The 26,789-nt window shown below is 38.2% G+C and overlaps 1 protein-coding gene across 1 annotated transcript in view; it reads left to right on the forward strand.

The window, feature by feature from the left end:
* The first annotated feature begins 2,740 nt into the window (after positions 1–2,740).
* The window catches only part of OCA2 (OCA2 melanosomal transmembrane protein), a 159,409-nt gene continuing 135,360 nt past the window's right edge, over positions 2,741–26,789 (forward strand). The window contains exons 1-3 of the mRNA XM_066571574.1: positions 2,741–3,006; positions 23,687–23,785; positions 24,398–24,586. Coding sequence (XP_066427671.1) covers positions 2,741–3,006; positions 23,687–23,785; positions 24,398–24,586 — 554 coding nt within the window. The remainder of the gene's footprint in view (positions 3,007–23,686; positions 23,786–24,397; positions 24,587–26,789) is intronic.

Genomic DNA, 26,789 nt, shown 5'->3' on the forward strand with positions numbered 1-26,789 from the left:
AGGGTCACAAAGGGTCAATTTCAGAGGTTGTGTTCAGATTTTTGTCTTTTAAAAACTAGTACAGCCTGAATTGCTGTAGATTTAGCATTTCCACAGCATGACATAATTTTAAAATCTGTGTATTTTCACCGTAGGAACTCAGACAAGCCAATGTTATGAAAAATGGAATAAATAGGCAGATGTTTCTATTATGATTTGCAAAGTATTTTAATAAAACCAGTATATAAATATAAAAAGTGGATTGAAGACAAAAGCATTTATCTCCTCTTGTTGGAATTGGAAGTATTTGCATTTCAAAGTTATTTTTTGGAAGGAAGACAGTTTGGAATTTTAGTAGAGACAAACCTACTGCCTGGTAGGGCAGCAGGCTGCCAGAGGTGACAATAAAGGGTTGGTGGGGCAGTGATGGCCTCTCTGTGGTGTGTTTGCCCTCCCAACACCTCCCAGCTTTAGATTCCATGCAAGAGTGGCAAACCTGGCTTTTCAGCACTTTCCCTCAGGATTTTGTCTTTGATCACAAAAGCTCTGTGATTTTCAAGCCATGGAGAAGCCCTGGACCAGCTCACTTACAGTGTGTTTGGTTTTACCTCACCCAGGTGTGTGCTCCTTACACCAGGTATCCCTTGATAGAAATATCTAGAGGAGAGGTATAAGCCATTGAAACTTGAAGTGTCTTTGGTGTTTTTTGGTGTATGCTAGCCATATCTAAATATGGGAGCCCTGTGAAAGCAGTAGATGCTACCTTCTTGCTTTCAGTTGTTTACCACACTCTCCCTACCTTCCATTTCATTTTTCTCCCTTCCAAGAAAATCAATAAAGCACATTTAAGAAAAAACTTATTTATGTTGGTCTTTTTCAGGCTGTAAACTATAGACTCATAGATCAACTCATGTTGGAAGGGATCTCAAAAGACCATCTGGTCTAACCTTTTGTGGGAGCCTCAATGAGATTGTGTAGCCTGTTTAGTTGTGCCTTCAAAACCTGCAGTGATGAGACCTCTACCCCTGGGGATGTTGTTGCTGTTATTCTTCCTGCAAAAAATTTCTTTCTTGTTATTGAGATGAAACCTATCCTCTTGCAACTCATATCCATTTCCTCTTTTCTTCTTTGTGTGTCTGCTTGTGAAGAGAGAGCCTGTCTTCTTTGTATTCACCTTTTAACTACTGAAACTACAACGAGGTCCCCCTTGAGCTTTCTCTTCCTGAGGGAGGAAAATACTTAAATCCTGTAGTCTTTTTGCATAGGGCAGATTCTCTAGCTCTTTGATCATCTTTGTGGCCCTCCTTTGGACTTGCCTAGTTGTGCATAATTTTTGAATTGTGGGGACCAGGACTGGACACGATACTTCAGCTACTGTGCAATGATGGGAAGAGTCAAGTTTGTCAATCAGCTTGGACGATAAGGACAGGTGAAAAAATATTAGGAGATGAGAACTAAGGGCATTGAAAATAGAAAGAAATAGAAATACAGAACTGAGGAAGGTTTTGCCACCTGGGGAATTTCTGATTTAGATTTAGTTATCAAGCCTACCTTTACCTAGGGTCAAGACCTGTGTTTGTGGTGGCTTGTATGTGCAGTCTTTTTTTTGTTTCAGTAACTTCCATTCCCATCTAATCTGTAAGGCCATGAGAGCTCAAATCTGCATGAAATCATAATTAGCTGTTTATCATTTCAGTTTCAAGTGATTTCTCACACTGGGACTGAAGCAGAGCCTATTATTGTGCTAATTTTGCCCCACAGCCCTGCAGGAGTAGCTAAGTGTCCTGTGCTGAGATCTCTGCAGGGAGGAGCAGGTATGTGCTCTGACAAGGCTATGTTCCCCACCTGTAGGATGTTGGAGGCTGACAGGCCTGTTTCCCAAGCTCTTGCTGTCCTCTGCAGTGGCTTTGGCACTTTATGCTGAAATATTCCCATGATTAAACTTCACAGCATGTGTTTAAGACAGGTTGATCTTTAATTCAGTTGTCATGTCTGAGTTGTGCACTTTGTGGGATTCTGAAGTGGTTTTTATAACTTTTCAGATTGAATTTTAATGATGAGAACATAAAAGCTTTTCAACTGTTATGCACTATTTTTTGTTATAATCACCATTAATAATCATATCATAAACCCTCATTTTCATCAAGGTTTGATTTACATTTCATAAAAGCCTCTGGCAACTGCTGGAATGGCACACTCTATTCATAAAACTCACATACCTGCTCTGCCTAATGAGGGTCCATCATCCGTGGTGGATCTGCAGCAGGACAGGGCTTTCCAAGGGAGCACAAGGCCTGGTGGAGAGTGATGGCTTCCATGAGGCTGCTGTCACCACAGCTGCTGGAGAGAAGCTGTGTGGTGGTGGTGAAGCAGTGCTCTTGTAAGCTGGGAAGATGTTCTGCAGCAGCAACTCTTGCGCCACTAATGCAGAGATGATTTTGCCTTATTTTATGGGATAAGTCAGTGCAAGTCACTGGGAGATTTGTGGGAGAAAGTAATGGTAGACATGGGTGAAGTAGATGACCCATCTATTTATCTAATTCAGTGCTTATAGTGGCTAATTTTGAAGTTGCAAAGATGATTAAAACATTGGAATTGTTCCTAGTGTAAATAAATGAACAAGGCAAATTCCCAAAAATGCACTCAAAGAAATCTGATTGGCATTTTTAACATGCATGTACTGCAGTAAACATTGAGCCCATTCAATTTAATCGAAGTATATTCGTTTTCACTTTTTTAGGAGAACACCCCCCAGGGACAGATGTACTTGGACAACAAAGATTACAGTACAGTTTCTAAACAAGAGATGGAGCTGAATCACACATCATCACATCAAACCATTTTATCTGCAAAGGTGGCAGCCAAACCAGCGACCAGAAGTTGCAATGAGCTGCAGTTATTTAAAGAGTATCATGGCATGGTAGCAAGCCTTGGAGAGTCACAGACCCTGTGTGAAAAATCAGCAATAAGGGAGGATGGCTGCATTGCACTTGGGAAGGATTTCACTCCTGTGCCCATGCAGGGAAGGTAAGAATAAAAACAAATAGAATGTTTTTTCTGCAAATTAAAATTAATTTTTATTTCCTTGCAGGACAGATACATATGTTCATGAGGTCAATATTTCTCCCACTGACACAAAGAGGCAAAACCTTAATGGAACATCAGGGCAGTTGTAATTGCCATGGAGGGGTCATGGATCACCAGATTTCTAAATTAGTCTCAGTGTTAATAGCCACCACAGGCCAATTTTGCTGTGTTTCAAGATCAGACTATTGACTTTTCTTCTCTACTTGGTGTCAGAAAACACACAGAGATAAAGTAGTCTCCATGTCCCCCTATACCTCTGTAGGGGGATAGAATATAAGAAAATATAGAAAGTAATCTTACCCCCTAAAGAGCTGCAGCTGGGTTAATTATTAAAGATTAAGGACAGGCCTGACTTTAACAGGCCACAGCTGTAGCCAATAAGAAGCGTGCTATAAAAGAGTAGATTGGTTGGTTGAGGGGAATTGGCGTCAGTTGGCTACTGCCAGAAGAAAAAAGAGTCGGTGCTTGGAGGAGCTGCTTATGAGAAACATCAAGGAGGTATGAAACTCTTGCTCTTAGGAGACAGCAATATGAAACCTTTGTAATATAATGACAACATACCTCTTTCAGAAAAATGCATCATAAAGACATAGAGAGAATCCCTACGGCTGAGGCTGCAAACACTAAAATGGCACAATATAGCACAACTCTGACAGCTGACACACCACACCTCAAATGGACAGTGTGTGTTTCTTATGCATCCTCTCCCACACCAGGAAAGGTGCAGGTTGCTGGGCAGGGGTGTTAATCTTTCCTGTTGAGACAGATACAGTATTAGCAGTTCTATTTGTAACTGCTTAGAAATAATTTATAGACCCCAAAATATTTCAGGTGGATTTTGAAAGCTTTGAACCAGCAGCAGCCACAGTCAGTGAAAGACAGCCAGGGTGGACTGGCAACTTTTTTGGGTCGTTTTGAGCACCTTTAGAGTGAAACCTAAAGTGAGAGAGAAGTGCTGTACCTAATCCAAATTCCTGCAGAGCATAGGCCTCAAAGTGCTGCCTGGCAGTGTCTGCATTGAGCAAGGCTTAAGCTGCAGGTGTGAAGTAGAGTGCCAGCACAATATCTGGAACCTGATGCTGGAGACCTTTGTTGTGTGGCAACAAATCAGGAAAATCATGTCATGTGGAAGATGCAGTCCTGGGGCTCCCCACAATTCTGGCTGTGCTGGTGACAGCTCTGATTTGATGAGCAGGGCTGAGATCTGTCCCATGCCCCTGCATCTCAGTTAGAAGGAAATGTGCTTATCTTGGGAAGAAAGGAACTTTGGGACATTTTGGTAAGTTCCCTGACCTGAGCAAAGGACAGCTAGGCTAGCTGGGTGAGTTTTGTTGTGCCTTTTACTTAGACACATCATAAGTATGGCATAGAGATCTATAGCCAAACCCAGTCAGTTTTTTAATGTGCATCTGAAAGTTGTTCTGTCAGAGTGAGAATTGGAAATCATTATAGCTATGCTTTCCAAATATTAAAAAAGCAATCAAATTATCAGCCTGACCAAAAAAGTCCTGTAAATCCTTTAGATTTTTCTTTTTTTTGAGTATTTGAGGAATTTTTGTGTTGATTAAAATTTTTTACTGACAGAAACAAATCTTTTAAAAGTTCTTCAGTTCAGTATGTGAAGGCATGGGTTAATGTCCTATTCTGAAAGAGTATGGTAAGTACAATATATATGTGAGGATGGGAGGAAGGCAAGGCAAGAGAAGGTAAGGACTGAGTGCATCTGAAGACAAGGTTTTTCCTGTGTGAATTCACATCTATATCTTGCTACAGCTGTATTTGCCAGTGCTATTTTCTCTCCTGTTTACTATCCTGGTACTTGACCAATATCCAGATTTGTATTCTTATGGACCAGCTTTCACCATTCTGGCTTAACTTCTTCCTATTATTTTTCAGTGAGTGATATGAATTTGTGTAGCAGTGATACACAACTTCTGTGAACTTCTGAACCAGTCTGGCAGTCATCTCTGGTCTCAGGTGCCAGAGATGAAAAATACTAGGTCATGGGGGAGGTCATCTTCCTGTGAGCACGGGGGTAACTCCGAGTCTTTTGCTAACACTGTTAGTGTTGAGTAAACTGGAGTTACTGTTTGTGATTTAGGAAGAGAGGTACAATTAAATAGACAAATGCATACCTGTGTTCCCTTACAGACAAGCGTATATCTAATCTTCAATAGCAGTATATTAGGGCTCAGGAAAGGATCTTTCAAAATTTTTTTCTTGTTGAACTTTGCCTATTGCTTTTCCAATATTGATTTTTTTTTTTTGGCATGAAGATTAAACTTATCAGTCTTTCCTTAGCATGTATTTTAACCAATATACATTGGGCACAGTTCAAATACTGATGTGACCTGTATCACCACTCTATATGAGCAATTACGCTTAAATCATTGGGACTACCAAACAGAATGCAGATAAAAACCTGGATAATCTTTTGCAAAGTCACAAGTTTTTTGATTAGTTTCATTAGAATTAGTTTTCAATGTAAATTGTTTTTTTGCTTGCAAAGAAAACTACTGATAATTAAAAAAGAGAGGGTACCAAATATTTTTTTCCCCATAAAGTGGTTCACTAAGTTGGCACATCTGTATGGTTTGTTTTAATGCATCTACTTAACTTAAATTGCTGAATTATCTTTCAGGATAAGATTCCCAGGTTCTCTAAATTTTTCAAATGTATACCAAGACAAGACTTTCCAAAGAATCTATTTAATGGAACAGGGGATTTATGTTGCTCTCTAAAATTAACTTTAAGAAAGTATTCTTGTTTAAGCAGGACCATTTACCCTCGCTAAGAGATGTCCACTCTATTTTGGACTGAGCATTTCTGTTTGATTGTAGCACAGTGCTGCAGGTATTTTGTGATCACTGTACCTATTGGGCTGCCTGCCTGTCAGCATGCCTTCTTATTTACTTTCCATTTTGAAGAGCGGTACCTTCTAATTCCAGGTTTTACTGCATTGCCTTAGGTTCCCTTGGCTCTGTGTGAGGGGATCTGGACCATCCACCATGGTCACTCCAATAATCCTGTATTTCCAGAGTGTCCTTCCCCTAGAAATAAGCCTGTCTGCCTTCTTGTGAACAACAGATTCTTCAGTCCTGCTTACTGTGGGCAATGTAGGCATGTCTCTCTGAAGTGGACCAAGAATGAGCTCCAGTGACATTCTATTCAGTTGGAATGCAGCAGGCCTAGGTGTATGTTTGCACTGAACTGTGGTGTACTTTGAACTATCAGAAATGCAGCTTTTAAGGTACCAAAATATGGCAATGAAGTCTGCATTTTGATTTTTAATTTCTCTCAGATTCCTCAGACTTTAAACAGTGGCTTGACCAGTATCCTTTTCATTACAGTTACATGAAAGTGAGTTTTACAGTCAATGGACCTTGGTCCAAACCACCTTCATGTGCTCTTCACCTTGCAGGAAGATTCCACACTGCTTTTTGGCAGCAAGGGCAACACTCTTAGGTCAGCACTGACATCTCTAAAGACACAGGCTGCTCCCTTCCATCATGTCTCTGTACATATGGAATGTGGCCCCCAAAAAGGCCCTTTGGTCTTATCCAAAGGGCCTTATCTTATTATCAGTGCTATTTGCATGGGAAGAACTTAACAGCATGGTTTTATAAGAACGAAATCTGAAATCCTCCTTTGTGATTCCAGGAAGGGGGTGAAGTCAGCTATTTTTGTCTTAGGAGTTCATGAGCATTAAAAGTAATCTGTAGAAATGAAGTGAATAGTAATTCTTAATTCCATGTAAGTAATTACTTTGCGTTACTCCACTGAAGTTATGTTTGGATGAATTTGGCCCTGGAGTTTTATGATCATTTAATATGATAGTCCTTAGAAGACTTTATTCTTTGTGAGTCATTAAGAAAATCCATCTATAAAATAACAAAAAAAAACCCCAAACAAACCAAAACCCTCAATTTTTAAAATCTGCTTGAAAATGTGTTTCAGCAAGCAAAACTATTTCTTTCAGCATTTCTCCTGTCCTTCAGTTTCACTTATGTAATAAAAAGTAAAAACAATCAACCAAATCCACCTCTTCCTGAATCTCCCAGGATCAGTAGGGAGATTGGTTTGCAGTGAGAAGGTCAGTGAGTTAAAAGTGTTTATTGAATCCTTGGTTTGTACCAAACAGCAGGAAGATTGTAATTTTATTTCCTGTTAGCAGGAGAAACTGGAAGAGGAGAAGGTATTGTATAGTGAAAAGTCAATATGAGAGTGAAGTTATGCCTTTAACCATAAGGGATTATAAATCTCAATTTTGATTTTTAATTATGTTGATGTATTGCTACTTTTAAAAGACGTTTATGAGAGATAGAATTAGATGTCAAGAAGACATGCTTGCTGTCTAAATAAGTAAAATTTATGTGACAATTTAAAAGCTTCTTTAATTTATATGACAATTTAAAAGACAGGGGAAAAGACTAAGGGGAAAAAAACCTCTTGAAAACAATAAAACTACTTTTTTTTGGTGCATCCTAAGGCTAATTTTGATCTTTGGCCACTAGAACAAAATGGGATAATATATTCAACAGTCAAACAGAGAAAGCATCGTTTTCACATCATAATTGCTTGTTTGGGTAGGAACCATTCTGATTTTAGTGTCAATCACACAAACATTAGAGAATAGTCCAGGACAGATAGATGACTTCATTGCCAACTGCCACCCTCAACATTCTCAAGTGATGGTTCTCTTGCTTGCTGTCTGAAAGATGGTGCTTCTGGCTTCCTTCTCATTTCTTATCTGTAGTAAATGTTTCTGTATTTTGATTCCCTGTGTGGATCTTTAAATACTATGACACTGCAGTAAGCAAATAATACAGAAGGAGTTGTACAGTCCGACTTTGCTAATTGATTTAGTTTGATTCATTTGGTTTTAAATTGACCCCTCTCAAACATTCATTGCTTCTGTGGAGGTGGCTGCAACACAGTTTACCATGAGCAAACTGTGTAAGGGCATGGAACTGCTGAGACTCTCTTAGCTTAGATTAAAGCTTCCTGCTGTTGCCTCTACAATATCATAAAATACCATTCAAAGCCTGAAAAGCTCAAAGGTAGCAATAAGCAGTTCTAGCAAATCTTTAGGTTAAATGGTAGGAAGTAAAAGAGAAGGACCATATTATGCACAATGGGCAAACAAATAAGTTATTGTGGGGTTCTGCTGCCCTGATCTAATTTGCTGTTCTGCATTTCCTGGGAAAAAGGTACCTTGACATGGTAACAAACAAGACTGAAATGTAGTTGTATGATGTAACTTAAAGAGAGTGTTTGACTTCATTTGAGCAAAAAGGGGTGTGTTCAGGAAAAGACTGATTTTGACATCGTTTCTGCTGTTAATGAAACCTACAGAAAGAGGCTTCACTCATTATAAGTTTCTTTGTGTTCAAAGTGGTTTAATTTTTTTGTTGCTTTGTATTATTCATCCTCTCAGTGCTAATTGCTTATAATTATTCACATTATCTCAGATTGGTCATATACTACAATTTCTATTCTGCCATTGACAGACTAAAATCACAGTGCTCCCATGTAGCCACTCAAATGCTTTCTGCTCTGACAGAACATTTTGTAAACAAGAAGCCACCATTATTAATTTTTTTTTTTCTGAGTGCTCTGTTGAAAGAATTAGGGGATACTAATTAACTGCTTCACACTTTCCCAATTGTCAGGCTAAACACTGAGCTTAACACTCAGTGAAGAATTTGCAGTGTACTAACCTTTAAAAACCAAGTGTTTCATTTGAGTGCCTGTGGCATTCCACAAAGATGTTGAATTTTGAAAGCAGCTGCCCTTTTCCTAATAGTTAATAATATGGTAATGTGAATGTGGGGTTTGTCTCTGTGAGACCTCTTAGGCCAGTTGTGGAAAGATGCCAGCCATATACAAGATGGAACTGGACAGCACTTTCCTCACATAAACTTCCCTGTTTAAACAGAGAAAGGCTTTTATTGTCAGAATTTTTTTATTTTGTTTTTTTTACATTGAAGGGTAAAGCCAACAAGTCAGTCAGACTTCAAAAAGCAATGTGTTGTGAAGGGCCGGTCACAGTTGAGCAGGAGGGTATGCCTGGGGCTTAAATAGCTGACATGAGGAGTAGCTGGCCATCTGTGATGAAGCAAATAACTCACTCAACAACTCTCCATGAAGCTTTTCATTGAAAAATGGGTCTGTGTGCTTTGCTCCTGGCTGATGTGTGTGCGTGCAGGTGGCAGCTCTGACATACTGAATGGTTTACAGAAATCATAACATCTCATTAGCAGCTGGACAAATTATATTAATTAATAAGATTTCAGTTTTGTCCCAGTTTTTCTGTCATGTGGATGTGCATGTTTTATGTGAGGAAAAACAACTGAGTTCTCATGGACAGTGACTAGGAAGAAGGAAAAGAAAGCATAAAAAAATCCATGGTCCTTACGTATATGACTGCGTCAGGCGGACATGCATATAGGCAGGCACTGCAGCACTGGTTTTGGGTGGTAAATGATCTGCATGATAACATGGCAACTTTTCTGTGGGCCCAGGCTCTGCAGCTGAAGGGTAGAACAAGACCTGAAAGTGAAGCCAAAATAGTTGCAAAAGAGATTAATAGAGAGAAATCTAATGATTGACTAAGTTTGGGCCATTGAAATTTAAGATGTGGATCTCAATGAGCCTGAGGAGGAACAGGAGCCGATGAACTTTGCAGAGCATAGAAGGAGAGGAAAGAAAGCATTTTGATTTCATGGTCTAATCAAAAAAGGAGTAATGCTAGTGGGGGTTACATTATGTAGTTGTTTGGTAGGAAATGGGTACACAACTTCTGCTTTGCTCTGAGTAGCATTAAACACACATCTCCCAGTTCTTGGTAAGTGTATGGATCCACCTGCATTTGTCAGACAGTCTGCCAAGACTGTATTTTCTTTTTTTTCTTTAATTGTAACTTTGAAAATATATACTGAAACAGCGATTAAAACAGCAACTTTTACTCAGGTATTTTATTTTATAAGAAAATTTCTTGTTAATCAGCATTGTTTTGTTTATATACTCTTGATTCTTCTTTCCAATCACTATTCTTTTGTTGAAAGTATAAAGGCCTAATAGGAGAGAAGAGGAAGGGTTTGCAGTATTTAGTCTAGTAGCCAGGGTGATGAGAGCTTGGTTAGCTTAGCTCATACTGAACCTTTGGCTAAAAAAATTGTCTCATCCTCTGCCCAGACTGCTGGGGAGCTGCTGAGAAGGAGAGAAGACTTAGAGACAGAAGTGGAAGAAGAATCTTTTAAATGGACAGATATGAGTAAAATGCAGGGGCAGTAGAAGTAGTGGAAAAGACGAATGGAAACTCTTCCATGCAGCTACAAAGGGACACTGGGTGAAGGTGAAATACAGCATGAAATACAGAGTGCATGCAGGGTGTACTTAGCTATGGATTGAATTATGTAAAAGCAAGTTAATGCTGTGGTTATAAGCTAGATTCTAATGCAATCAGTCCCCATACGTGAAAAAAATCTCAACTCCACCCAAAGCTGCAGATAACAAGAATATGAATTTGTCAGTCCCAAACCCTGAAGCTAGACAGCCAAGTTAGCAGCATTCCTTGCTAGCACTGAATATCTTGCACTCATAATTACTTACAGCTTGGTCTTTCAAACAAAAGCAAGACATGTTAACAAAATAAAGACATGGAAGGCTATGATTCCTCATAAAATAAAACAATCTCACCCCACAAGGGAGTACAGAAAGAAATATTTCCTTTCTTCTTTTTTTTCCTTTCTTAGCTTGCTGTCAGGAGCAGATGTTTTAGAGCACAGTTCTCCTGGTGATGGGGATCTTTCAGTCTCCCCCAAATTGTAAATGTCTCTCTCTTTAGAATTAATTGGCATTAGAGGGTTTTGTCCTTTTGTGTTAAAAGCACTGGAAATCATTCCTCAGCTGCAGCAAAAATTTCCCTGATAGCAATGGTCATATAATAAAGAACTGAGGTTCATGTTAAATTGAATGTAGCTGATGGAAAAATAGATTAATGTAGATGGGAGAAATTAGCCACTGAAGAAAGAAAAAAAAAGGTCACAGTCTAGTCTGGCAAATCATATGGCTTTTTTTAAAAACCTGCTGTACATAAGGAGCTCAAGTGATTTACTATCTGAAATAGACAAAAAAACTGATAAATGAGTCACCAAAATGCTTACAGACAATGACAAAGCAAGCAATTCTCTGCTTGATAGGGGCTAATGGGGCTGCAGGGACAACCTGCAATAATTGTGCTAATGGACCAGCAGCAGTCAGAGACCACACAGAGCTCTGCCCACAGCAGGTCGGAGCTACATCAAGGACAGCACTGTGAGAAGGAGCCAGGGCTGTCAGATCTGGGTAGGTTCAAAAGTAATGCACTTGTGTTTGTTTTTTCCTTTATATTTTTTTTTCTTTGCTGTTTTTATTTTATTTCTTTTGGGCAGGGTGCAATATAAAACAGATTGGCAGTTACAGCCACTCAGTTTTAAAAAGTGGAGCAGAAGCAGTTGAATTAGTACTGTGTGAATTAGCATCATTCAGAAGCAGCTGTGAAAGGCTGAAGGCTTTGCTCACACTTTCAGAGCTACTGTCTTTTCTGTGCTAGTCAGTAAGGACAGTAAACACAGTCCATCTGCCATTCACTCCCTGCTATCCTTGAGCAGAGCTTCTGTAAGAGCTCCCTTGCCTGAAGTGGAGATCTCTGAGGTGAAATATGAAAGCATCTCCTTCAGATGGCCACCCTGGGAGCTACATTGAACTCATATGTCTGGCAGGGCTTTGCACTTGATATTTGAGGAGGAAACACTATGCTTTTGAGGAATTTACGGTAAGAAGTCTAATCCTGAGTAGCATAGAGTAAATATTTTGCAGTGACTTCTCCTCCCACTCTTGTGGTCTGATGCAATTCATTCTCTCTGCTGGCAAGAAATAAAAAAGGCAGTTTCAAATAGTCTTTTCTTTCTAATCTTCCTAGATGTGATAGGAGCAATTCTACCTCCTCAACCATGTCAATGACATGTGACCTGCAATCCTCTTTAGGAGTCTATTGACAGCTGCTTCAGCATGTAAACCTCATACAGTGAAAAGGATGAACCTGAATTTAGTGAATTGTTCTGCCAAAAGGAAGAATAAACCCAGAATGAGCATACCAAGGGATTCCCTTCTGTTTTCTCTGAGGTGTCTTTAGTCATACGAGCTAAAAGAGAAGAGCTATGTGGTAACATTATATAAATATGTGAGGTTTTGTTGCATCCATTGGCAACATGAGTCTTCTTTTCCAGTTTGCTCTGTGTGTTGGGTCTCCCAGTGCTTTCTAGTACAGGTCAATGAAAAAAAGAAAAAGCTCTACAAAGTGGTGCAATGGAATTCATGCATTTTAGACTTTATTTTTGGGTTCCATCTACTTGGCATACTGTAGTATGTGGCCAAAACTTAGCCAAATCAGAACTGTAAGAAGTAGTGATGTTTCAGAGTAAAAACATTGAACATCAGTGTTTGAAAAAACTATTGTTTTTAACCTTAAATAAAATGACAACAAGCACTCCTTACAAACCTGTTCCTAGTTGAATGGAAATATTGAAGAGAATTACCTAGCCAGAAATATTCCAACTTGCCTATTTTGACAGAAGACAGACTGTCCTTGGCAGAAGAGAATGATAGATTGTCATAAGGCCTTGCATGTATGGACATTGTACTAATCACAGTTTTGGATCTATTTTTCTGTTTACAAAAGTTGATAGAACGACACTGTTGTTGTTGGACCTGTCATGCTTTCCTTCAGCTGGAAATCTGATGTTTGTGAGGCAGAACATACAGGGACTCTACATCAAAAGCATTTAATAAATGTATTGATCTATTTACAATTTGGAGTAGGACTGATCATTTAATTTTCTTGATAGACCACTCTGAAAATGTTTTAGGCTCAAGTAGATAGGTTGGAGAACAGAGAATTCTGGATCTTCATACTTCCTAAACTCTATGAACCTGAGAAGATTCAGGTCATGCATGTAATACTTTGTGATCATCTAAATTAAGTATTGACACTGGCTTTCTTATATGTAATGTAATTTATTTACTTGGATGCAAAATTAATCATCTGGATCCCACCTGTTGCTGCGTCTGTATCTCTTCAGGAATGAGGGTCTTCATTAACAATAAAGTTGCAAGTAGCAATATATATTCTCCTATTGTGGTTACAGCATTTGATTATTGACCAAAATAAACTAATAGATAAACTGGAATAATACTTCAGAGCTGAGACTGCAGCCATACCTTGTGACAAATAAAAAATGTTGATGGAGTCCATCCTCTCTAAACAATGCCCTTTCTAAAATTTGTCCACCTTCTTTTTTCTTAAGTTTCTCTTAGGTTAAAATCTGTTCTTTTAGCTCTACCATGTGTCATGTTATTTTTTTTTCTCTTCAGTCCACTCTTTTTCTTAATGCTGCTGGAGGAAATAATTCCTGTAGCTTCAGTTCTTCCACTATTCTAATTAATTTTCATATTCCATAATCTTAAAATAGTACAAAGTGTTTTTTCTGTGACAACCCACTATGGACTTCTCATAAACATTTTATATTTGTCTATTTTTAAAACATTTCTTTTCAATTAGAGCCTACTTCTAAATGCCATGACTCAAATGAACCTACATTATTTGCTCTCTAAACTGTTATTTTTGTATAAAAGAAAAGCCATTATTCTGTGTTCTTCCTTGAGGTGCAGAAGGCCTACTTCCACATTAACTTTTAATAACAGTGTCTGATAAATGGGCACTTTGGTGTCTTTTTTTGTTTGTTTTTTTGCTGTTTGTTTTGTTTTGTTATTTTTTGCTCTGCTGCCAAGAGCATCCACTTATGTGGCTCCTCTGCATTTCCATTTTGCCAGAATGTCCTTCAATTTTCCTGCTATGTCCCTTTCTATTTTCTTTTAAAAAGAGAGTTGTTGATGCTGCGACTGTTGACAACAATTTCTGGATATGTTTTATTGAAAAAAATATATGCAAGAGTTGTGTTTGTCAGCACCTTTTCTTATGTTTCAAGCTTTTCTTATTTGGAGGCACTGTTGGTTCAAGGAAATGAAACCTGTTTGATCCATCTGAGTTGATAACCAAATACCTGTGTAACTGTCTGGTTCAACACATGGCAAATGACAAGAACTGCTTATTTAACGTTTAAATAGTGGTTTCAGTTCGTTGTTTTAAGAATGCTAACAAGTGTTTTTGATTGAAAAACTAATAGATTATTCAGGCACTGTATCTGCTAGAGGAAGCAAACACCTGTAAAATTTCTTCTGTCTTTAACTGTTAGCTGTGTTCTGCTGCTGGTACAGAAGCTGCTAACATAGGGCAGCCATGCCAGCTTGGGCTTTCCCCTTTTCTGCACATAATCCCTTGCTGAAGAATTTTATTTTCAAGTCAGGCACACTGACACTTTCCCTTTTTGTATTTTCTTTTTCTTTGGGAAGCACAGAATGAAGTTTTATTTATGTAACCTCATTTCTGTGTGGCCAGAGATTTTCATAGCTTTGTGAAGAGTTATTTTTTTTATCTATATTTTGATGATCAGTATTCAGGATTTATTTAGCTTTGGGATGGTGCTAATTTTTAAAACATACACAACAAATATTATGACAGATTTCATGAAGACTATATTATTTGAGGAACAACATGGAAAGAAGTCACCTGTGTGAGACCATGGAACAACCAAAGTTATTCCATTCTGTATAGGGTTGAAGGGAATGTGGTGTCTGAGATGAAAGAGTCTGGCATCTCTTTGACAGGGAGGGAAAAAGTCTATTAAGAAGTATCATGTACAGTTAAACTATGGAACAAAGCCATCTGCTGTGTAGGAAGAGTAATTTCCTTCTGAATCCTAAGAGATGTGATTCTGGTTTTTGGTTTTTCAGTGCACAGCAGTATGTTCTTACCTGGATGAGCTAAAATCAGAAATCAGGAGGAAGGGAAGCTGAAAAACTTTTTTTTTTTTTTGTGCTCAATTAGCCCACTTTAGGGGGGGCTTACCAAATATAATTTGCATGATACCCTGCATGAGAAAATCAAATTCCCAGAATTTTTTTGGAATGTGTTATTTATAATCCTTGGTGTTTAGGTTGATTTGTTTAGTGGTCGTTTTTCTTTCCTGCCTTCTTTTTACTTTGAGAATTTCAGCTGAATATTTTTATGGACTTCAGTCTTGTGTCTTAAATTTGTCTCCCCTTGGTCAGCAACAAGTCAAAAATATGTGTTTCAAAGCTGCTTGTTAATACAGATTAGAAGCTCCTTCTCTGACATTGTATTCTTGAGGATCCAGATCTCTAAGGCCTTTTAAGGCAAAAAAGATGTCTGGTAGCCAGAACTCAAGGCTATGGAATGAATTTCCTGAGGCTTGTAGGAGGTGTATGTTAATGTGTAACAGTGATCTAAGTGAAGGACTGTTGCAGGGAAGAGCACCATCTTTGTGAGATAAAACAGTATTTACTCTTGAATAATTTCACAGAATATCACCCAAATGTAAGAGAAAATATTTTATTGCTATGAGCTGCCTTTTTATTCTGTTTGGGTTTTTTAACTTGTTTCTCTGGAATTTTCAATGTTTTAAAAGTTTTTGGCTCTGATATAACTCAAGGTGGAATGCAGATGACCAGTTATGTGGAATCACTCTGTTTTTTAAGTTACTTGCTAGGAAGTTATAAGTAAGTTGTGTTCGGAAGGACTTGTTGATTTTTTTTTTTGTGTGAACTTAATCAACTCTGAATAACCTTTTTGATGAGAACTCTTATGTATAAAAAAGAGATTTGATCCAAGTGCAAATAAAGTGTACATATAAAAGTACTTTTTATTACATTGCAATATAGACATTATTTGTATAAGGCTTGTATATCATTCAGTGAAAAAGTCTTTTTGTTATATCAGAGTTAATTCACCAGGTTGAAATAAAAGTTAATTTGATGACAGCTTGTTTTTTTTTTAAGCTGTGTGGTGGCCTGCCTCTGTAACACCTCTCCAGGCACAGAAATCAGCTACATTTTCTCATGTTGTTGGTGAATGCTTTTTTTGGTAGATGTCTGCCTTTTTTTTTTTTTTTGACTCTAAGGAATGTAGACACTTTTTTTTAGTGACAGTCTTTTTTTAATCTAAAAGTTACAGTTATGAATAATCCTATATCCAAATTCTTGGATGAAATATGTGGAACAACAATTTTCAAAGAAATGCTTTAAAAAGGAAAAAAATAGATTTTTCATTTCTTGATCTCTAAGTATAGCTAGCTAATTACTCTTTTCAGTCTCCAAAACTGGGGCTAATGGCATAAGGATATATGAAAAGCCAGAAGAATCAACAAATGTCACAGTTTGTCAATACATCGCTTGGATTAAGGAGAATTTTATCAAAATAATTCTCCCTCACTGTTGTGTATGAAGGTGTTCCTTCATCTTGGAAGTGGCCACTAGCCTTGTTTTAATAGTGCTTCCTTTTCTTGCATAATTCTGGAATTCAGCTGCTCTCTAAGTAAATCTTCATGTTTTAACATATGTTCCCCCAAACCTTTGAGATGACAACATTCTATCACTTCAATGCTTGATGAATAAAAACCTTCTCTGGGCATGGTTACATCACCTAGTTGTATCTCAGACCTACTCTTCTGTTCATACTTCGATCATTCAAGTGCCCATATTGCATCTAAAAGAGTGTCTGATCAGATACAAAGTATTAAGCTGTGACCACTTTCTCAATGTTTGAGATTTTTCAAATTCCCTTATGGACTAGAAAAAAAGTGTGATCCCCCTTTATTTGTCATAATTCAGTTAGCAGCAGAGCTGGTTAAGCTGGAAGCCCATTGAGAATGTCAAGGGAAAATGGTGGCATTTAAAAGCCAAACCTGCAGAATATACTAAAGTGTCACAAATGCTCTCATGCTTTAAGTGTTCTTGATAAATTGCTTCCCTATTGCAGACTCATTTTTCAGTATACCCTGCAGCATTTGCAGATAATACTTCTTAACAGGTTATCAGTGTAATCCATAGGGAAACTAGGGGTTTGGAATTTGGGCTGCTACCCATACTGGCTCCTGATGGCTCTTTCAAATTTGCAGCTTGCTGGCAGTTGCTAACAGCTAAACTCTTTTGGCAGCCTCTGCTCCTGAAATTTATTTTCTCCTTCAGACTCTCTGCAGTTTTCCATGTGGTCTCCTGTAGCTTTTTAATTTCCTTTGCTGAAACAGAAAATTTAGAGGAGGAAACAGCAGATACCTTCCTCAGTGCAACTTCTCACTCCTTCAAATGGTAGGTTTTTGCACCTGCTGTATCCCTGTGGTCCTGCTGGCTTCTCATGAAATCAGAGTTGACTTGTGCTTCCATCTCCACCCCATCCCTGCTCCCTTGTTGGGTGCTGTGGGACAGGCTCTGGTTGGGAAGATCATGGCCCTGCCAGACCCATGGCCAGTCCCTGGTCCTGCCTCCCTCCCACAGGCAGATGGACCTCATGATACCCTGACATGGGAGCAGAAAATGTGTGTCTCTCTGTCACAAAAACAGTCCCTCTGAGGTACAGTCAGAAATGTTTCATGGCAGCTTAAAGGTTAAGTCCTTTCTTTTATCTTGACCCACTAGAGTGGGGTCCTGGTCTGTTTACTATCCCCCAATGTCCTATTGATGGAGACCTTCCCTGACAGAGGTAGGCAAAGACTCTTGAGGTAAACAAATTACCAAATTGTGGACATACCCTTCTTTTCTTTTTTCAGAGAAGCACCCTACAAACCCCGATTTGATTTTAAAACAGGAAACACATGAAGCACTCTGTTTTCCAGGCTATTTTTGAACTTAAAATTGCCATTGAAGAACATGTTCACTTTCCAAATCCAGCAGAAATGAATGAAGTGCTCACATTGTGTGTGCCCTACCATTTCCATCTAGGATAAGTTCAGCACACATTTCCCTACACATTTCTTAAGCATGCTCTTTAATTGCCTGGGGTCTTGGCAAGGCATATGTTTCTCAATTTGGAATAATAGAATGATTTAGGGTGAAAAAGACCTTTACGATTACCAAGTCCAACAGCTTTCCCAGCACTACCAAGTTCCAGGAAAAGCACTAAATCCTGGGCCTAAGTGCCACATCTACATGTCTTTTAAATACCTGAGTTACCTGCTGGTAACTCAGCACTTCTCTGAGCAGTCAGTTCCAATGCTTGACAACCCTTTCTGTGAAAAAAATATTTCCAAACAGTCAATCTGAAATGTCCCTGAAATAACTTGAGGCTATTCTCTCATGTCCTGTAACTTGTTTTCTGGGAGTAGAGACCAATGCCCACCTCATTATGACCTCCCTTCAGGCAGGGAGATATAAGGTCTTCCCTGACCTTTCCTTCTCCTTTTCTTCAGACTAAACCACCCCAGTCCTCTCAGCTGCTCCAGACCCTTCACCACCTTATTTACTGTTTGAATGCATTCCAGCACCTCAATGTCTTTCAAAATGAGACCTGCCAGTTGGCTGTACCTCTCACAGTGTCATGCTATCAGGCAGTGCCAGCCCTCCAGGATCCCTTTCTGGGGATCCTTCTGCAGGATACCATACAGTCCTGTCCAATAGAAAATTAGAGAAGTAAAAAAGAAAATGAGTCTGTAGTAAATAATGCTTTCATTGCTCATTTTTTCTGACATCTTAGTGGGGCATGGGTTTAAAAGGTCTGGAGGTTATTTGATGATTTGGTGAAGCTACATAAAGAAGTCATCAGGAAATATCTAGAAACTGTTTTGAGATGAGAGCTCTGGAGTCTTTGATCCTTCTCTTGACTCTGTATCAGCTGCCACACTTGATTTGTGATGGGTAGTCATAACAATTTCCCCATGGTGTGCTACCTCTGAGGAGAAATCATCACAGAGGATTGTGTCTTTGTGTGGGCACATGTATATGACAAAGTTGTCAGATGTCTGCATACAGCTGCTTAGTGCACAGTAAAAGTTTAAGAGGTGAATGCTCTGATGTTGGTCAGCACAGTTTGTACCACATAACTGTTCCCCAAAAAGTGGACTTTATTAGAAAATCACAAATACCAACTTGGTGGGAGAATGTGTTTTAAGCGCAATCAAAAGCTGGTCTGGGGATCTCTTTCTTTGTGGCTTTTGTTTTGTTTTTACAGTTATGGTAAGAGTAATTAGTTCAGTACATATGATTTGTATAAATGTTTTCTATTTAGGAAAGATGAAGCTTCTGAAATTAGACTTTATTCTAAAAGAATGTAGTAATGATAAATTAAACTCATGCTGTTGTGACTAGTGTCGTTCATGATTAATTATCTCTCATATTTTTACTCTGGACTTCTCTTTTAGGAAACTTTGCTTAGTTGTTGTACTTGTTATAAACTCTTGGGTCAGTAGTATTCTTAAGCTTTTAAGAGGTAACCTCATGCACAGAATTCACAGAATCACAAGTTTGGAAGAGACCTTAAAGATCATAGAGTTCAACCCATGCCCTAACACCTCAACTAAACTATGGCATTGAGTGCCATATCCAGTCTTTGTTTAAACATATCCAAGGATGGCAACTCCACCACCTCCTCAGGCAGACCATTCCAGAGCTTTGTCACCCTTTCTGTAAAAAACTTTTCCCTAATATCCAACCTATATTGGAATGCATCAGCCTTGATGCAGCTTGAGACTGTGTCCTCTGGTTCTGTCAGCTGCTGCCTGATTAAAGAGACCAACCCCTACCTGACTACAATCACCTTTCAGTAAGTTGTAGAGAGTGATAAGGTCATGCTTATAATGGTTTTAGTTACTAGCTTTGAGTCAGATTACTAATTCAGGGAAGCATCCTAGTTCTTTTTTCCCCTGAAGAGGTTCTGCTTTTAATTTTTTTATAAAATAAAATTTTTAAATAAGTTATGGTAAAAACTGTTGATGTTCTTACATAATATATATACTTCCATATTCACCTCTTCAATTCTGACCAAATCTTTCCCATGGAAGTGAGAATTATTGCTTTCTGTCTTCACAGAAATTGCTCCCCAAATGATAGTTGTGTGCACAGCATATCATATGGGAGATGAAGGATTATATAGCTGATATTTAAAATGTATCTTTTTTATTATAGGGAATGAAAGCAATACATTGTGTACCATGATTAATCTTTTCAATACAGGGCTAAGTAATAGGTTCCAGTCAGATCTAGTGATTATTTTAAGTGTTTGCAGCCTAACTAGGATGAGCATGATTTTTTACTTGGTCGGGCTCTTGTAGGATGTATATTTCTTTTGGTGTCCTTTGCTGTTGTGCATTTGGGATTGAAACGTTGCTTATGGCTGAACATCAGGGTCCACCACAGTCTTCCTTTTCCTTTTGTTTAAAATTTCAGATGTAAACACCATTAGGAAATGCCTGAAAATGTGGTCAGAGTGCAGGTCTAGGGGTTGACAGCAGGAAGGTATCACCTGCAGGTAATGGGAAGCAGACTTTGTCAGCCACCATCTCTGACTAATGTCTGAGGAGTCATGAACCCATCAGTGGGAGCAACTGGAGTCTCTCACATATCTTCCTTTCATCTCCTGCTCTCACTGTACCTCTCCAGAAAGCCAGTTTGACCAACGCAAATTATTCTATATTCGATGTAGAAAATGCTAATTATTTTTGAGTCTGAACTGTGAGAAAAGAACTGTGGACACAAGTGGTGTCCAGCTTACCAGATCATTGCCTGCAAATCTAGAGTGGTCTTTTCATCCTGAGAACAGGCCTACCCACAATTGGTTAATGGGCTAACCTGGTGATTAACCTCTTGGTAATGTTGCTGAATTGCTCAGTAGAGGTGGATTGCACTCCATTCTAGCATATGGATATAAGCAAAGTTTCTAGATATTTGTTCAGGAAGAAACATTCAAAGTGTGACCCAACCCCAGTTTTTGAAATTTGTTACATTTTGATTTGTTTCCTATTTACACAGCTTCCCAATTATCAGCTACTTGCAGGGCTGAGGTACACTAAGAATTATGCTAAGATGGTTTTTGAGCTCTGTAGACTTCCTCCATCAGCAGGGGGTCTTTGGGCCTTCCTAGGTTTTGGTTGCAGATGATCTTTTATCTTTAGATAAAGTGGATTATCAAATTGCACCTCCAGCATCCAAATCCCCACAGAGGGGTTTGTGCCAGGCTCTATTCAAGGATAACTTTCATTTTTATAGTCCCTGCAATTTTTTAAATGATGTTTTCACAACTTTTCTTTCTAGAGCTTTCAGCCTGCAAGATTCCTTTATGCCCTAATTAACTTTACTGTTTATATTATTCTCATTCTCTAATTAGAGTAATCGCATCATGGGGGAGTTGAGGCTCTTCTGCTTTTTCTCTAATTATTTTTGTTTTGTCAAGCCTGGCTGTTTCCTGCTGCTTATTCTTGTCCATGTGTTTTTATTCTCTGCAAATTGTTGTTGTTGTGTACTAATTGTTTTTACTTTATCTGAAGACCTTTTCCTTTTTTTCCTGTCTTTGTCATTCTTGGCCATCTGTTCAGCTCCGTAGTTCCATTTAAAAGTGACAGGACCTATATGAGCAAGTGGGGATAACAAAGCGTAAGAAGAAAGTGAAGGTGATATCTAAGTAAAGGTGATATGTTTAATTAGCATTCTGGATTCTTCACCTCAGGTTCTGTCACATAAGCCATCTTTCACCTGACCTTTATACTCCTTTTCTTGTTGCCATTCCTGTGGTTGCTTTGCCCTCTAGCACTTTTTGCAAACTGGTCACTCACAGTAGTGGTGAAGAGCTGCTGAGGTGTGGATTGTCAGTGGATATACATATGCCTGTGTGACATAAAGCAATGTTGGTGTCAACCCCTAACAATTAGAAGAAAATGGAAGTTTTTATAGAAAGTGTCTGGTTACTAGTCTCAAATTTTACACATTCCAGGAGGAAAAGAACAAAAAGAAGTGCAGAAAGGCAAATAGTGTGCACAAGGTGAGGGAAGATCAGAACAGCATATATTATGTATCATTTGAAGCCTTTTTTTCCTGTGGAACATCTGACATTGTTGTGTTTAAAAGCAGAAATAGTAAGTGGTCTTTTCATCAGTCAAATTCCTGAACTCACACATTCAAAGTCCACCATCAGAATTGTTATAAATTTGCCTGATTTGGATGCAGACTTTGAGTATAGTGGGATGTTGGGATTAGACAGAAGTGTATCAGCAATGCATGTGAGTGCACATTTAAAGTCCTGGTAGTGTTCCTGCTATACCTATGGGCTCCGTTTTGTAAAAGCTCTAGGTAGCTTTTTACATTGAAAGCTGTGATGAGATTAGAAGAGTAGTTACTTCAAAATAACAGTTTCTCCAATTAGACTTTCTTCTGTGTGAAATATATTCTCCTGCTTAAAAAAGGAAGCACTTTGATAGCTACAGATTATGCAATCATCTCTTCACAGATGAAGTGTCAGTGCAATGTAGCACCTGAGTTGTAATCTGCCAAACTTTTTACATGAGGTATTGGGTAATTGAATCTCCCTAACTCTTTCACTTCATCTGATACTGAAAATATGTGACTTACAGCAGAGTTTGAATGAGTATTGTGGTCATTCAAGACTGAAATAACCGTATCCAATTGCTCTGCACCTAGCACATCTTCTGACTGAAAACACTACTGAACAAACAAGCCAAAGCAGTACTTGGAGGTTTTAATTTTACAAACTCAAAGTTGAGACACAGCTCTACAAATTGCAAGAAACTTCATTGTGTTATAAATTCAAATACACAAACCCTTCTTTTTGAGCTGTCCTTATAATTAGAGGACTGAATAACTAGTCACTGTTGTGTATTTATTTAGAAGTCAATGATTTTATAATTTCTTTCCCCTCACAGTCCAGCAATAGTGGAAGAAATTTTGGGTTTCCTCTAATCTGCATTTTGACTGTATGTCTAGCATATTTCTTTGAAACTTTCTGGTGGTGGGAGGCTACAATTTTGAAGGGAATAAATCTGAGTGTACCTGAATAATGTTGATTTTGATAGGAAATTTCTCTGGAAGAGCCTGGTCATGGGAACATGTTCTAGAATGGCTCAATTATTTAGTCTCTACCAGAAGTCTGCCTCAAAGCCAGACCTCTGTGACTGTGATTGTCTTCAGCTGCTTCTTAAGTTTGGGGATTTATACTTCAGCAAAAAAGGTCCTTCACAATGCTAAGCTGCAATATGGCATGAAGTAGCTTACACTGTTTAATTATCTGCAACACCAGGACCAAGACTTGACAGAAACCATTTGGAAGGGACTGTGCTGCAGAAATTAAGTACATGTATTCAGGTTTTCTTTCCTAATACCAAGAGTACCAAGGTTGCTGTAGAGATTTGATTTAGAGATTTGTAGATGGTGACCCATGTCTCAAATAGCATTTATTATAATAAATGAATAAGTTCTTCTATTATCTCATATTTTATGAAGTATGCTAGTGTAAACTTATATGAATGAGTCCCCTGTGAGTATAAGAAGGTAACTACTATGACTAGTTCAAACTTAATGAATGAAAACCCTAATTTAGGTCAACACCATTCTTAAAGAATATTTAACTAATTAGATGGGCTTGTAGCAAAATATTCTGCAGATCTTTAGTGAATCATTTTGCTGCAGACTTACTATTCTGTTTTTTTTTCTCCCTCCAAAGATATCACTTCAATTTTTCAAAATTATTCAGCTCAAGGTCAAAAAACACTGTTTTTACAGAGAAGACACCACTACTGAAGGTTTCCTCAGAGGAAAGTGGGTGAGTTACTTTCATTTTTCTCAAAATATTTTTTTCCTAAGTTATCCTCTATTTAGTTGCATGTGGTTCTTTCTTATATCCTAACACCAAACCTGCTGGGAAATAAAGGGAATAGCTGGGACTGTAAGCAGAGAATTACTCTGGAGGACCTTGGTAGCAGAGAAGGGGCTGAAAAAAGGGAAGGGAAGGATGTAAGGTGTGAGGTCAGGGTCATTAGAGAGCCCTAAGCATAGACAGCTGTAGGTTCTGTGCTCTTATTTCCTCCATGGGCTGTTACATAAGTGCACTGAAAGACTCAGCAGAACTATAGGGAAGGTCCTCACGATGGAGCTTGCACACCAAATACATCCTGAAATACATCTGCCTGGTGTGTCAGAGAACTTGTACTCTCAGGTGCATCTAAATGTCATGGGGTCTTTGCTCTTGCTCCCCAGACTACTCAGCTGTGTCACCAAGGGAACCTTGGTCTGTACTGAATAAATATTTTTCTATGAAATTTTCCATAAAAATCTCTCAGAGTGAACGTAAGGTTCTGCAAGGTCAGTTGCATCTACTACCTGTTGAAATAAAACACTGTTTTGTTTTATTATGTTTACTGAAAATGTGTGACAGGTTGCAGTGTATGGCTCTTCATAATCCAGATTTTACCACAGATGATGATTCATGGGACAACAGCTCTGCAGAATTTGAGCAAAGGTTTCAACTGGAAAGTGAAATGACAAGTTTTCCCAGATCTGCTTCTTCTGAGAAATATGAAATCTTGGACAACCTTCATGTCAAGTTCAATTTATCAAAGATGAGGTCTGAATTCAAACATTATTTTTTTTAAATTTCTGCATGTATTTGTTTTTATGCATAGGTATCTAAAAATTATTTTATGTAAATTAATATAATAGGATTCCATATTTAGACTGTATCTAGTTTGAAACTGATCATGGAGTCTCCATAATGATCAATAGCCCCTTCTTCTAAGAAGAATCAATCATTTACCTATTCTAAATTTGTAATTGAATACCTTCTATATTGCTTTTAATATTTCTCTGAAACCATTTTTTAAAAGACCTGTGGTTGATTCCACAGCATTTTTTTCTTCAGTGTTTTGTTGCTTCACTTTAATTTAAATATGTGTGTAAAAGTTCTTCTGTAGTCATTACAGTAGCTTTTCACATATGCACAAAGAAAAATATAACTGAGCATTTTTCCATCTTGGACAACATTAATATATTTCATTCTTTACCCCAAAGTAGTCATTTAGGGTTATGGCTGGAGGAAATTGAACCTGTTAATATATTAAAAGATAGCAATATGATAAGAGCATAACTTCAGATTTTCTTGGGATATTTTTGCTGGGGGCTTAACTAGCAGAGCCTTTAATCTTGTATACTAATTCCCTCTGCCCCCTCTAGAGGTTCAATGCTTTTTCTAGTTTGTTTTGGTGTCTGTAGGTAGCTCTGCAGGGTTTTCATGGAGCCCAGCACTGCAGGTCCGCATCTCCTTGTTGATTTGCTGCACCTTTCCAGCAGAATGTCAGTGTGTCTTTTCCCAATCTGTATGTTGTTTTAGCTCATCACTTCACAATTGTTTTCTTCTCATTGTGCATATGGTTTTGTGCTCTCCCACTCTGCTGCTGAACAAATGGAGCAGGAGAATTCCAATGACTGCAATTAGTGCAATGTGAGCACATGCAAAGAAGTTTGGCAGGTGTTTTTCTTCACATTTGTGGTAGATTTCCCTGGTGTTTGATGGAACAAAGGTATCAATTGGGAGTGTGAAATCCATTGTTTCCAGTACAGCATAGGTTTATAATCTGGAGAGGAGCAAGTTTTTCTGGCAGAAGCTCCCTTGAAATATTTTCACTGCTATAGTGCAAGCTGTACATATGGGATCAGCTCCTTGGCTGTTGTAAATTAGCACAGCACTGCTGAGATAACAAATGATGCTAAACTGCCCAACACCATATGCAGATCAGATCAAAAATCATTTGGCTTAGAAGAGAGGGTGAAATTCTTCATAGATTTATACTCCATGCATTTCCAACTGAAGTCAGATAGGATTGTACTGGAGGCATATATCAGCATAGGATTTGGCACAGGGTTTGTACTTGCATCCCTGTGCCAGATTAGCACTGTAGGAAGAGACAGATTGTGAACCACGGGTGAGTCCAAAGCTGATCATGTCTCAAATGTAAGCTGTTAAAAATGCTGCTTCCCTAATACAAAATGTCATGAAAACAAACAGACAGGAGGAAAAGACCCTTCTAAATGCTGTATTTATTAAAACCATTTCCAAAACCTTCTTTTTATTACATCTTGCCAGCTCCTTTGGATGAGTTTCTGTTATTTACAAACAACTGGTTATTAATTTATAAATGCTTAATTAATATTTTATTTCACTTGTGTCTTAAAATCAAAAGGTTTTTAATAAGAACTTTATTATCATAAGTTGTAAGTCCAAAGTGCAAACAAAAAAATAAAAAGTACACGAAAATTAAACTAGTCTGGATTAAAATTTATTAATTCATAACCTAATAAATTCTCAAAATTCCAGAAGGAAACTGCAATGTAAAGATAGACAGAAATGATCAGCAGGATAGAGAATCTATGACTAAACTGTCACTATTTTCCATAAATCACATGATACCAAAAGACATTATCAGCGATGAAGTGCTTATAAATGGCTTGTGTCATCATTCCTTCTTTTCATGCCTGTATCACTTTCTTCCTCTCTGTACCATCAGTAGATCAGGACTACTTGGAATTTCTAGAAGAAACCACCTAACTGGCTTCCTTCTCCTCTTCCTCCTTCTCTAGATTTTCATGTTGTGCAAAGTTTGGGTAAAGTTGTTACCACTTGTATTAAATAGGGGACTTTAGCCCCTTTGTACCAGTTTGTGACAAGACATTTTTATTAGCTGCTGGTTTTTATTAGCTGCTGTTTGGACAATTCTAGAGAGGGGGGAAACTTTGGAAAACAATGTTTTTGAAAAATGGATCGCCAGTAATTT

Source organism: Molothrus aeneus, chromosome 2 (genome assembly GCF_037042795.1).
Source record: "Molothrus aeneus isolate 106 chromosome 2, BPBGC_Maene_1.0, whole genome shotgun sequence".
Classification (NCBI taxonomy): Eukaryota; Metazoa; Chordata; class Aves; order Passeriformes; family Icteridae; genus Molothrus; species Molothrus aeneus.